General features: G+C 33.4%; 3 protein-coding genes across 3 annotated transcripts; 2 read left to right on the forward strand and 1 right to left on the reverse strand.

Annotated features, from left to right (window-relative positions):
* Positions 1 to 2,812: 2,812 nt before the first annotated feature.
* Positions 2,813 to 5,333, forward strand: LOAG_08769 (hypothetical protein; the record flags this gene model as incomplete). The annotated part of the gene is made up of 5 exons (XM_003144299.1): positions 2,813 to 2,857; positions 3,437 to 3,535; positions 3,912 to 3,949; positions 4,862 to 4,970; positions 5,220 to 5,333. Coding segments are annotated over 5 exons (405 nt in total), but the record flags the coding sequence as incomplete, so codon positions are not given.
* Positions 5,334 to 5,732: 399 nt separating this feature from the next.
* Positions 5,733 to 6,493, reverse strand: LOAG_08770 (hypothetical protein; the record flags this gene model as incomplete). Its single annotated transcript, XM_003144300.1, has 3 exons — positions 5,733 to 5,905; positions 5,978 to 6,129; positions 6,363 to 6,493. The coding sequence occupies 3 exons, from the start codon at positions 6,491 to 6,493 to the stop codon at positions 5,733 to 5,735; spliced, it is 456 nt and encodes a 151-aa protein (XP_003144348.1).
* Positions 6,494 to 6,871: 378 nt separating this feature from the next.
* LOAG_08771 (hypothetical protein) lies at positions 6,872 to 11,640 on the forward strand. The gene is made up of 7 exons (XM_003144301.2): positions 6,872 to 6,961; positions 7,326 to 7,433; positions 8,947 to 9,174; positions 9,604 to 9,830; positions 10,092 to 10,220; positions 10,507 to 10,687; positions 11,129 to 11,640. Exons 1-7 carry the CDS (start codon positions 6,920 to 6,922, stop codon positions 11,210 to 11,212), a joined length of 999 nt encoding a protein of 332 aa, XP_003144349.1. The 5' UTR covers positions 6,872 to 6,919; the 3' UTR covers positions 11,213 to 11,640.
* The last annotated feature ends 186 nt before the right edge of the window (positions 11,641 to 11,826 follow it).

Consider the following 11,826-nt stretch of genomic DNA (forward strand, 5'->3'; position numbering starts at 1 on the left):
CAAAATTTGGAAAACTTTGTTCCTCTTCCTTATACGCCAAATTGAGTTTTGACAATTTCTGCCTATACAAATTCAAAATGTGGAAATATGCAATCTATCCAATTTTCCCTGAGGAATCTTATCATCATTTCAACAATTTGCTAGTAAATGCGGGATAGAACTTGAAACACTAATTCTAAACACATTTGCACTCATACTAAGCATGGAGAAAAACATATTATAATTTTCACATCGATGACAAATTTCAGCTACATTTTTTGCAAATGTGAAAGCGATTATCAAATGTTTCACACCAGGTTTTGCAATTTCATTTCTTAGGTACTAAGTTATAGCCAAAGTCCAGGAGTTAATTGCCAATTCTCTCTCATTCACACTTCCTAAGAAATCACGAAAAAATGTCGTGCTAATCCCTAAATATACAATTTCTGATTTAAAATTGGAGATTTCATGACCATATTAGCAAAAATGACATCTATAAAACATGGTCGGGAATTGATTGACCCGCTTTCATCTAAAATGTATAATTTGTTACATCAGTACTGAAATTCATTGTAAGATGGGATACTCTAATGTCAAAACTTTGAATCAAGTTATTATTTCACCCTAATTAACCCTAATCACTTCTATCTAATAACCTCGGTGGATAAAGGTCAGAAACTTACATGACAGAATTGTCCATATCGGTTACTGGTTCTAATCAGTAGAGCTTAATTGCTGTAAAGTTTTTGTTAAATTTTTGCTTTTGTTAAATTTTCGCTTCACTATTTCATCTGCTAAATTTATCATTTTCTGTACACAGTTTATTCATTATACTTTTTCTCATCATGGCGCATTTTTTGGCAAGTTTTTTGGATCTTAGTGCTCTTCGAACTTGATAGTAAAAGAATCACCACTGATAGTTGTCTTTGTTTTTAAAGATCTGATAGTTTGAAGGATTATTGAGGTAAATTATAGAACTAAAAATGTAAGACTGTCACATTATTAACTGCTGTCACCTCTCATTATGACTCCGTTCATTTTGGAATTTTCAATTGGAAGAAAATCGAGATACATGATGGTGGATGGTTAACTGTGCTCCATTGAGTCAATTCATCGGGGGTGGAAGGATAAATATTACATATCCTTTTGAAGTGAATTTGGAAACTTCGATCTTTGAATCTGTTGCTAACAATGATACGAAGTGTTGTATATTTCAAGAAATTCAAAGGGATGAAGGAAAAAAATGGCCCAAGCGGAAATGTCTTGTGTGATTAATTCACTGTAAATAAAACATCGGTCAAAGTTTAATCTTTTTGCACTTTAGAGTAATGATGAACTGCAAGATCTCTTCATGTCATGTTTTGGCATCATTCCATGGTTGAAAATATGCAAAAAACTTAAAAAACACTTCGATGGCATGTAACATTTTAAATCAATAATAAAATAGGTATATTTGTGAATTCCTGCTTATCTTCCAGTATGATGTCTCTTACACAATATTTGTGATCGATGGCAGTGCGATTATGATGAGGATTCATTTCACCAAAACAAAACCTTTCGGAATTTTGGAAGAGGAAGAGAGAAGTTATAATAGCATCATAGAAAAGGAAAGACAGTAACATCAGAGAGCGCAGTTGTTGAGTTCTAATCTCTTGAAACACTCACTTACTCTTTTTAACTTAACACCTTGTAAATTGAAAATTTTTCAAACATATACTTATAATTCATTATTACCCCAAAGTGAATGACTGTGTCCATCGAGGTGGCATTGGTTATGAGCAGTATGTCATAAACTTGAAGTTACTGCAAGTTTAATCTCATGGAAATCAATATTTTTACACTGTAGTCCAAGAATTGAACAGAATTATCCATTTTCTTATTTTCATCAGATTACGTTAATGGACAGGATGTTCTTTCTAACAATTATTCCTTTTTCTTTGACATCACCCACTTGGTTGCGAAAATCGGCATTACGTTTCCTATAAGTAAATTTTTTCGGAATTAAAAAAATAATTCAAGAAAATTCCGATTTAACAGGAAAATATTTTCTTCACAAAATTATGATGATAGAGAATGTAGCTGATGAATTTGTATCAGTCTGAAATTGCCATTTATAACCACAAATAAACTAATTTAACGCCAGAATTAAGTCCTTTAACAACAATTCGCTTTATCGGCCAATAGGCCTAAGCCAACAGCCCTAAAACATTTCTCCGTTCATTTGCAACTTCAACAAATCATTACTTACTTATTTCGCAACTTTTATGTTAAATTAAACTCAGGTGCTCGTACACGTGAAATTAGCCCAAATGGTTTCGCGTAATAAATTAATTGAAAATGCTAAAGATATGTTTTGTTTGTCTGCTCGTTGTGCATTAAATTGAATGAGAGAAATAATTTTGAGATACAAAATGCGTGAATACTTTAATTGCTAAATATTTCATCTTCAGCCTATTCTCTTGCAAGTTACGCTATTTGGTAGGTGTGATACGAAGGGTCTCGGAACTAATCAAATGACATTCCAATGGTTGATAATGAAGTCTGATCCTCATGGGACTCGTAAAATAAATTTATCTGCCAGTTAGGTTCCACATTACTACTATAATAGAGTTTTAGATCTGATTACCATTAGTTTAACTTTGGTGTATTCGTGCAGTGTGCATCCGTTTTTGCGTGATTTAATTACAAAAAGTCAGCCACTCTGTCGTTGCAGCATATTTGGCATATATCTGATAGTCAAAAGATCTCGTCTTGAGAAATGCTCCGCTCCTGGATCACTTCAATACTCTTCATTCTTAGTTTCACCAGTACCGTTGTAAATTGCAATTTACAGACTGATCGATTTGACAGGCAAGATCGGGACTATCGACCGTTGCAGGTTAGTTCTCTGTTTAATGATTCTTTTTCAAACCGAATTGAATCGAGTCACTATTAAAAAATGCAACTTAAATTTGCACTGTTTCGCGATGTCATTTTCGGCATTTTGATACAGTGTTTCAAACAATACTTCGTTTATGAATTCACAAACTGAAAAATCCATTAATGAGTTATTTTAAAAACTGTAATATTTATTTAGGTTTTGAAAAAGTTTCGTTTTATTTGATGATATCGAAATAATTTACATAAAGGGAGATCTAAATATAATTTCAAGATGAACTAACTTTTTGCTTCTCAAATTCTTTGTTTCAATCTCGACCAAATTTGTGACCTCGTTCTGTTCAAAATATAATCTTTCAAAAAAAACAAAGAAGAATTATGCAAATTCTTCTTAGCCGTCGAGAATCTCAAATATTATCCATTCTTATCAAGATTCTCGTGCAGTGAATGCCACTTTCAGAAAACTTTGCATTTGTCCTTAAATGAGTTCTCAAGGAACCGCCAAATGGATTTCTGAATTCCTCATGTGCTTGCAAATAGCACCGTGTATAACACAAACGACCGTGCGATCTGTATGCAGGAGACTAGAGCAGAAACCTTCACATTAAGACTTCATTTTGAATACATTGAGAATTTTCGCATTCTTCTCACTAATTACAAAAGAACTGAGAAAACATGGGTTACAGATAATATAAGATTAATTGAAATAGAAATCCAAAATAAAATCGAAAAAATCCCAGAAAGGAGACGAAAGAACAGAGAAATGTTTTTCTAAAAACTGAAATTTGGTTCAGGAAACAAGGATTTTTTGAAATAATTTGAAAAAAAAAGGAAGGGAGCTTGAAGACATCATGCAATTCTTGCCACCTTACGCTATATACTCAAAGATCGTACAGCGCCCTTTTCATTTTACCACACTTACTACTATTATTTTATATGAATGCATAGGAGATGACAAAGATATTAGAGATTGATAAATAAGTAGTGCGTTCGAAAGCTAAAATTGGAATATGAAACTTCATTGCTGCCACTTTTGCACCTCAGCTGTAATTTAGAATAATGATAAGGATAATACCACAATGGTACAAGAAATGTTCTTCATCGCTTTCCGACTAATTTAAACATTATAGCAGACAACTTTGGAAATATTTTTCTTAGCCAAATTAAAAACAATACATCAATCTTAGAGCTCATGGAATGTAATTAGCAATACTATTTCCTTATTTCACCTTTTATACTAATAAACTAAACTTGATTTGTCATCTGAGCATTTGTGGTATCCTTTATCCTTTGCAATAATATTCTACACAGTTTCATTTTCGAGTAATAAACTTTATTATACAGTTCACCTTGATTTAGAACTTCCCAAGTCCAAAATTTTTTGATATAACCCGAATAACTGCAGTGGTTTTGAACTGAAAATAAAGCATTATAATGGAAAATTTTCCAACAATTCTATTGAAAGATGATATCAGTAAGCTTTCCCATCTAAATGGAAATGAGAAAAAATCTCTCTTCACTTTTAGCTGAAACTTGCAAAACTTTCGAAAACTGAGAATTGAATAACAACAAAACAATGTCAGCACAAATTTTCAAATGATTTTGCAACATCTGTTGCTCCATTGCAAGAATTATTGTTTAGACTGTGCCTAAGTTTTGTCCTATGTTTTTATTACATCGTCTTTCAAACGTTTGAGGATTTGTCCTGTTTTTGGCATAGATCGATTGTTTTTTTTCGATTGTTTCGATTGTTTTCATCAATGTTAGCTTATCGTGATGGCAGTGATTCCGATCCCTCCAATTGCTCTATGTTAAAGAGTTTCACATGTCAACAAATTTTGGATTGTTGAGAGTAACTATCACGCCACAATAAATTAATTGACACAGTAAATAATAGGATAATATTTTTATAAATATTTTTTGAGTTTTTTTGCATGAAAACATGCGAAATTGTTTTATTTATTGTGAAGAAAATTAGGTAGGACTTCGCACTAATCACTTAAAGAACCGATGATAACTGGCATGAACAGTTTGCTAGGGTAGGATTCAATATCAATTCATTCTCTTTTGAGGAAGTGGAATTTATTAGGGTTCTAATTCGTTCACTGGACCAGGTCAGTATCTTGTGAAACCGCTTTTTCCATTTAAACTGATGCTAAATTAGTTGAAACAAATAATTCTTAAATCTTTTTTAAAGCAATTTTATTCACTTTCGTGAAAAAGTAAATATGAGAATAAACGTCACTTCTTCCGCATATTTAAAGTTAACGGGAGAACTGGCAAAGCAAAAAATACGGTGAACATGGTGTTACCTTACACGAAGTCACTATAGATACGGTGTCACTGTACATACAATTTTGCAGTTCGGTAAGCGAGATGGCCATCGACCACTACAGTTTGGGAAGAAGAGCTTTCGACCATTGCAATTCGGAAAGAGGGGTATGGATGAAGCACCAGATTACTTCTATGATATATGATTCCCACAGCAAGCTCAGACATAAATGAAATTTGAAAATGTCAAAGTTTCAGGCTTTAGTTTCTTGGCATCTGTGTGATATAATAAGCCATGTAGCATGTCACGCTGTTCTACAGAATACATTCAGTTGTGCTCATTAACTCTTCAAAGTCCACTAAACTTTAGAATAATACAGTACCACTTTCTTTTAAATGAAAAATGATAGCGTATGTAGAAATATTTCACAAAAATTTCTGTAACTATCACGTTCCGATCGTATCGTGTTTACCTACGTTCGCTGATACAACGATTACCATTACTTACCGAAAAATAAAACATGATGTTGTTCTTGTTCGTTTCAATTCTCCACAAGAAGGTGGAATTTGGAAAGGTATCAAAACTCATGGTTGATTTGCCGTACCTATTTCATTTTTGGCATTGCGAGGTCGCTTCTAGATCTAGTAAGACCAGATAAAGCAAGATTGGATGTTTCAACCACAAAATGATACAGCATCATCACGACCGAAGTACAATCCCATGATGAAATTATCAGCAGTCTAATCACTGGGATTTTAGTAGTAAGACTCATAACTACTGAAAAACAGAATCTTCACGAAAAACAGAATCTTCACGCACAACGATCCTGGACTTTTTTGTCAAACATACCGAATGCGTGAAATAAGTAACGAGAATTAAAGGTTGGTCTGAGAATGAAATCAGGATAGCTTGTGTCATTCAGCACTGTATTTACCAGTGGTAGCAGTGAAACTAACAATAGAAAAGTACAGGATGATGGAAACATAAATTTTAATAAGCAACTGATCGGATAAATGGATCTCAATAAAACGGAAAAGAAGTGTATCCGAGATATATCAGTCAGGAAAAGAACTGTCGATGCAATTGTTTATAATCCACCCTCGCTTTAACTGAAAGTATTTTTGAGCAATGTTGTGGATGTTACACTTTTTACTAAACTTATAATAATGCAACAGAATTATGCACATCGAAAACAATTTTGACAATACCATACTATACTGAAATGGCATATTACATAAGGCGGTAATGTCCTATGACACAAATATTTGCATGTCGCGACAAAGGTCGCCTTGTGGGAGCGTTATTATACGTGTAGTTCTTGTTGGCATAATAAGGTGATGAGGTGAGGTCAGGTGGAGTTGGCATGGTTTTGACCCTCAGTTTTTTGGTAGTCGTCTGCTCTTGACATGTCTTTACTTTCGGTATTTTTAAGTCTTGTTTGGCATCATTTGTAAATGGTTTCAATAAATGACTAATAAAGACATAGAACAGATTTTGTAACGCGAATGATTAGTTTTATTATTAGATATGCCTTCGACTGACCATAGTCATTGGTGGTAACAATTAGTTATAATCAGTTAATCAGTGTTTATATGCAATACTTTTCTTGCTGGAACTTTCCATGTGTGTGTGTGTCTTTGTGTATATGCAAATTAATGTCCGTCTTTATGTTTTTGTACGAACCATAATTAATTTGTACGACAAAATACATTTTATATCTTCTTTGCAGAATAATTGACTTTATTGTAGTGCATAGTACACGGTCGATCGAGTGAGAGTGGTCACTAACGAATGGCGGGTTTGAACTCGAATCCATTTGCAGATCCATTTGCGGTATGTTGACGAAGCTTCAAATTTAGAGACGCGTATTTCTCGCCTCAGAATTTTAATTAATTCATTTATAAATGATTTCGGACACTGGTTTAATAGTAACTTCAGAGATGGTACTCAGTTCATTGTCTCTAATTTCTGTCAAAGAAGCATAAAGAGAAATCAAAGCATAAAGCATAAGTAAAAATCAGTACGTTCCATGCTGTGTTTTAGTGTATCTTTTTTGTTGCATTCGTATCACAGCCAGTGCTGGATTCTGTTTGTGGATTGATGTGCTCTTGGCTTGTAATAATTTGTAAGCTCTCATCTAATATAGGTGCACTCAAAAAAGTTTTGAAATGATGACTATCAAAAATCATGTATTTAGGACCCGAGTGTGCAACAAGCTGTTGACCAGGGGATAACAGATCCGACCGAAGATTTCAATCCATTTGCTCGAAATGCTCCTTCTGCTCCTCCGAGATCTCTCACAGAGGTAAACGAAATATATTTATTTGTCAGCTTTCGCACAGAAATGTGTTCAGCAAGTTTTCGATTTCAGACAACGACACTATTGTTTTTATAACGCTGTTTGATTTAGAAAGAGGCTTGAACGAAATGCTACTGTGAAAGTAATAGGTTGTGCAAGATATTTCGGTCATTTCCACAAACTGTGTGAACAAAGCGGCCTCACATAGACTGCTGTTTAACAAATTTGATTTGGAAAAATGTGACAGATGACTAAATCACTGAATCATAGATGTCACCGGTTCATATTTTTTGTTCCGTAATTTTTCCCAAGGAACTGTTAGTGACCGTAAGCACAAAAAGTGCACAAAATAATTCTTGAGTAACACTTTGGAAAAGATCTTCCTTTCCTTAGCTCAACTGTAGAAAAATTTTCATGATCTTTGTAGAATGTAGTATATGGTCAGGTTGGCTTCCTGAAGTACTGGTACGATTTGAATAAAATATGCTTGAATTATGTTTAGTACAGGTCTTTTCCCATTCGCAAATTATTGATTAATCAATAATTCGTATGTTAGTCTTATTTTTACGTCCATTTCTTTTGGCCCCACTTTCGCTTTTTCTTCGTAAAAATTTCTTAACATTGATTCTTTTTCAAGCAGGTTTTGTTAGCCACGTGTTTTTTCACTTAAAAATATATTGACAAAACGTTAACAGTGCACGTAATTATTTTCTAACATTGTAAGTAATGGTTGAGAACAGTTTACGATGTTTGTGAAAAAAGGGATTACTGGCTTACAATAAGAATGAAATCATAATTGTTTCAGCTCATGAATTCTAGGGGACTTATCACTGATATCACAATGGCTTGAATGACTATGATGACCATATAGTGGTGCCTAAACGTTCGATATCTTGCATAAAATAGATATGATTGATCGAACTTTTACTTTAAAACTTGAAAATAGGTCTTTGAAGTGTTTATGCATAGCAAATCTAACGATTTTAATAAATGTTTGCTCAACGCTTATTGTTTGCAAAACAAAATCCTAAAAGTAGAGTAACGGTCAGAGAGATAAGTGCAATATATAATAGTGTTTCAGTTTAGGAAATGCAGTACTTAATTTATTTCCATCAATTCCCCTGTCTTTTCACTTTCCAATTTCATTATTTGTTTGAGAGAATTCAACAAAGAATCTTAAAAATTGTTGTCTGATTAATTCCGATTTGGACCATAAATGAATCAGATTTATCTGGAGTCTCAAGTAATAAAAAATTACATCTAAGAGCAACTATTCTAAGCATAACTCATCAGCAAAGAGTATGTTTTTCATGGTAAATAAACAAAAACCAAAGATACAGTTCTGTCTAATAATAGCACGTTGAAATAGCGGCAGAAAGAAATTGCGGGAAATTGTGGACAGTTGATTTAAAAATAAGGTGGATTATGACTAAATGGATTTCAATTGCTGGTTGCTTATTTTCCAAACTTCTACCTTATTTTCAGTTCCCTGCTATCTCAGTAATGTTTTGACTTTTAGCCTACAGCTGGGTTGACTCCGGCAAGAGTTTCGGCACCAGTAATGAGCAGCGATGAGCTTTTTCGACGTCAAGAGGAACTTGAACGAAAAGCCCAGGAATTGCGTAGGAGAGAGCAAGAATTAGAACGACAACAGCGAACTGGTCGCATTGCTTCCACAGGAAGCACACGGCCTCATAATTGGCCACCACTTCCATCTTTTGTTCCACTTCAGCCATGTTTTTATCAGGTATCTTTAGAATAATGATATTCAGGAAAATATAAAGGAAATATAAAACGTCCTTTTTCCCATAGAGATTATTTCAAAATATAAAATATCCTTTTTTTCCATAGAGGTTATTTCAAGTTCTAACCAGCGTTAGAACTTGAAACGTTATTTCACGTAACTGCATAGCCGCACGTAACTGCACGTGTCTTATTGCTAACTTGTTAAGTTAATGTAAGATATATTTTTTTCAAAATGAGTTTATCTAGAAGGATTGTATGACAAATGAAAAAGAAACATGTCTCTTTTGAATCATCAATTTAATAGAATACTAATTCCTCGACTACTCTTGAAAGTAAATGTTTTCTAAAATCGTATGTGGAATATCGCCGTTCCTTAGATATAAAATTAAATATGGAAAAAGGATGAGATCTACCCTTTATTTCATTTCAGGATATCGAAGTAGAGATTCCGGTACAGTTTCAACGCACAGTTACTTTAGTTTATTATGTTTTCTTGAGTTATGTATTGGCTTTAGCAGTTAACGTCATAGCCTCTTTTTTTTACTTTATTTTTGGTAATGGGTCTATTGGTATATTGGTCCTTGCTATTATACAGATTTTGCTGCTTTCCTCGTGTTCGTTTCTGTTCTGGTTTCGTCCTGTCTACAAAGCATTCAGGTTTATTATGTTATTTTCTGCTCACTTTGAAATTTTACAGGAATTAAGCGTGAAATAACAGGACAAATAGAATTGTGTTTCAAATAAATCCAAAATTTATAAAGAAAGATAGGCAGAAAAAAATTTGCATTGGGGCATTCGTCATATTGTTTTGGTGTAGATGCGTATTTGGCTGCTATCAGTTTCTTAATCTTAACCACAACTGCAGTATATTTACTTAAAGGTTAATAGGAAAATCTTGAGATTTTTGTCTCATTTCAGGAATGACAGCTCATTCAACTTCATGCTGTTTTTTCTCGTCCTTTTCTTTCATTCAATATTCACACTGGTGCAAGCGCTTGGCTTGTCGCAATATGCTTGTGGTTGGATTAATGCTATTAATACATTTCAGTAAATTTCCATATTTTGGTTTCCCGTTTTCAGTACCTTGTTTTGATCCAGAACATTTCGTTGAGCAAATTTTGTTTCTAGAATTCAAAATAAGTTAATATGAAGATCTTTGTATCTATGTATAGTTAGTACTTCACATATCTGTAAGACTAAAAATTTGTTTAAATGCAATTTATTGTTAATTAATGGGCTGTAATAGCTATGTTTGGGAAAAAACGAGAGTGTAATGTTCATTTTTCTTGCTTTTCTTTTTCGTTTTTTCTGCTGTTCTTATGATTCATTTCAGTCATAGCATATTTGCATCTCTTATAATGATAATATCGGCGATTGCATTCACGGCTGCATTTGTTGGAATGGTATTTGCGTTATTTAGAGTCCACCGTTTCTATCGAGGGGCAGGTTTCAGTTTGGACAAAGCACGCAAGGAATTCTCTGATGGTGTTATGGCGGATCGGAACGTTCAACAGGTTTTTGTTGGTTTCTATATACTAAATGCTTTTTTTTTTCGGCAGGTGCTAATATTTAAGAGCTGCCAAAACATTCATAACACATTTGTTACATAAACATAAAATTAGGAATTTTCTTTCTTATTTTAATACAAATGAACTAATTATTTCATAAATTTGACCGAAAAGAATTATCGTTAGATCCAGATAAATTGACCGAACAAAAATACCTATTTTTATGCAGAATAGAATTGATTTTAACTACTGAGTTTCTCGAGAAGTTATATGAAATGGAAAATACATAATTTTCACGTATCTCTCACAGCAAACACTGCAAAATCATAAAGCTACGCGGAGTATAAAAAATTAGTGGTTGCTCATACTACATTTTTTTCTAGAAATTGAAGATTCTAATAACGGAAGGAAAGCGAATAGTTCTTTCATAACTTCTGTTTAATTTAGGCTGTAACAGGAGCAGCTCGAGCAGTTGCATCGGCAGCTACTACACAGGCAATGAATCACGCAACGCAAAGTGGGCGATACTAATGCATTTAGTACTTTTTTTTTTTGATTGTGCTTTACCCCAGTATATATTGCGCTATCTCTGAAGGATTTCAAATTTATCTTGTTTTTTTCGCTTATTAAGTAGTATTAGTGGATTTTTCGTCTTTGCAGCCAAAAGAATACAATTTTAAAGACGTACGTTGTAAATTGAAGTGAAGTTGCGCTCAGTTGTAAAAATGCTTCACTTGTCATCTTGTGACTTTGCAAGGTACATTGTTGATAATCACTAAAGACCTGACACTTTCGCTACTAATTCATTTTCTTGTTCGATTGAACTGAGAGCTTATTTCATTTGTTTCACATCTCATCCATTTTCTAGATTTGTTGGTTTTGATCAGATTTTGGTCGATTCTAGTAATGAGTAAGGGATAAGTTTTAACTACAATTTTGACCTTTGGCGCTCATCGCAGTGAGATTTGATGAATTAATGCCTCAAATCTAGAGGTCATGCTTTTTGGATATAAATTCGAAAAGGTCTGCAGTTTAAGATGGACATTTTTTTTCTATTTGTTGTTTTGTAGTCTTTCCAAGTCCAAACTGGAAAAAGATCTTTTTGTTTTCTTCACTATACCCCGAAATCAATTTAAATTTAGAAT

This window comes from Loa loa (assembly GCF_000183805.2).
Source record: "Loa loa unplaced genomic scaffold supercont3.30, whole genome shotgun sequence".
NCBI lineage: Eukaryota > Metazoa > Nematoda > Chromadorea > Rhabditida > Onchocercidae > Loa > Loa loa.

Excerpts from the sequence above, each read along its gene's own strand:
- LOAG_08771 (XM_003144301.2), top strand. The coding sequence starts at position 6,920 with ATGGCGGGTTTGAACTCGAATCCATTTGCAGATCCATTTGCG. Across the intron at positions 6,962-7,325 it reads CATTTGCAGATCCATTTGCG|GACCCGAGTGTGCAACAAGC; the intron begins GTATGTTGACGA and ends TCATGTATTTAG. Across the intron at positions 9,831-10,091 it reads CCTGTCTACAAAGCATTCAG|GAATGACAGCTCATTCAACT; the intron begins GTTTATTATGTT and ends GTCTCATTTCAG.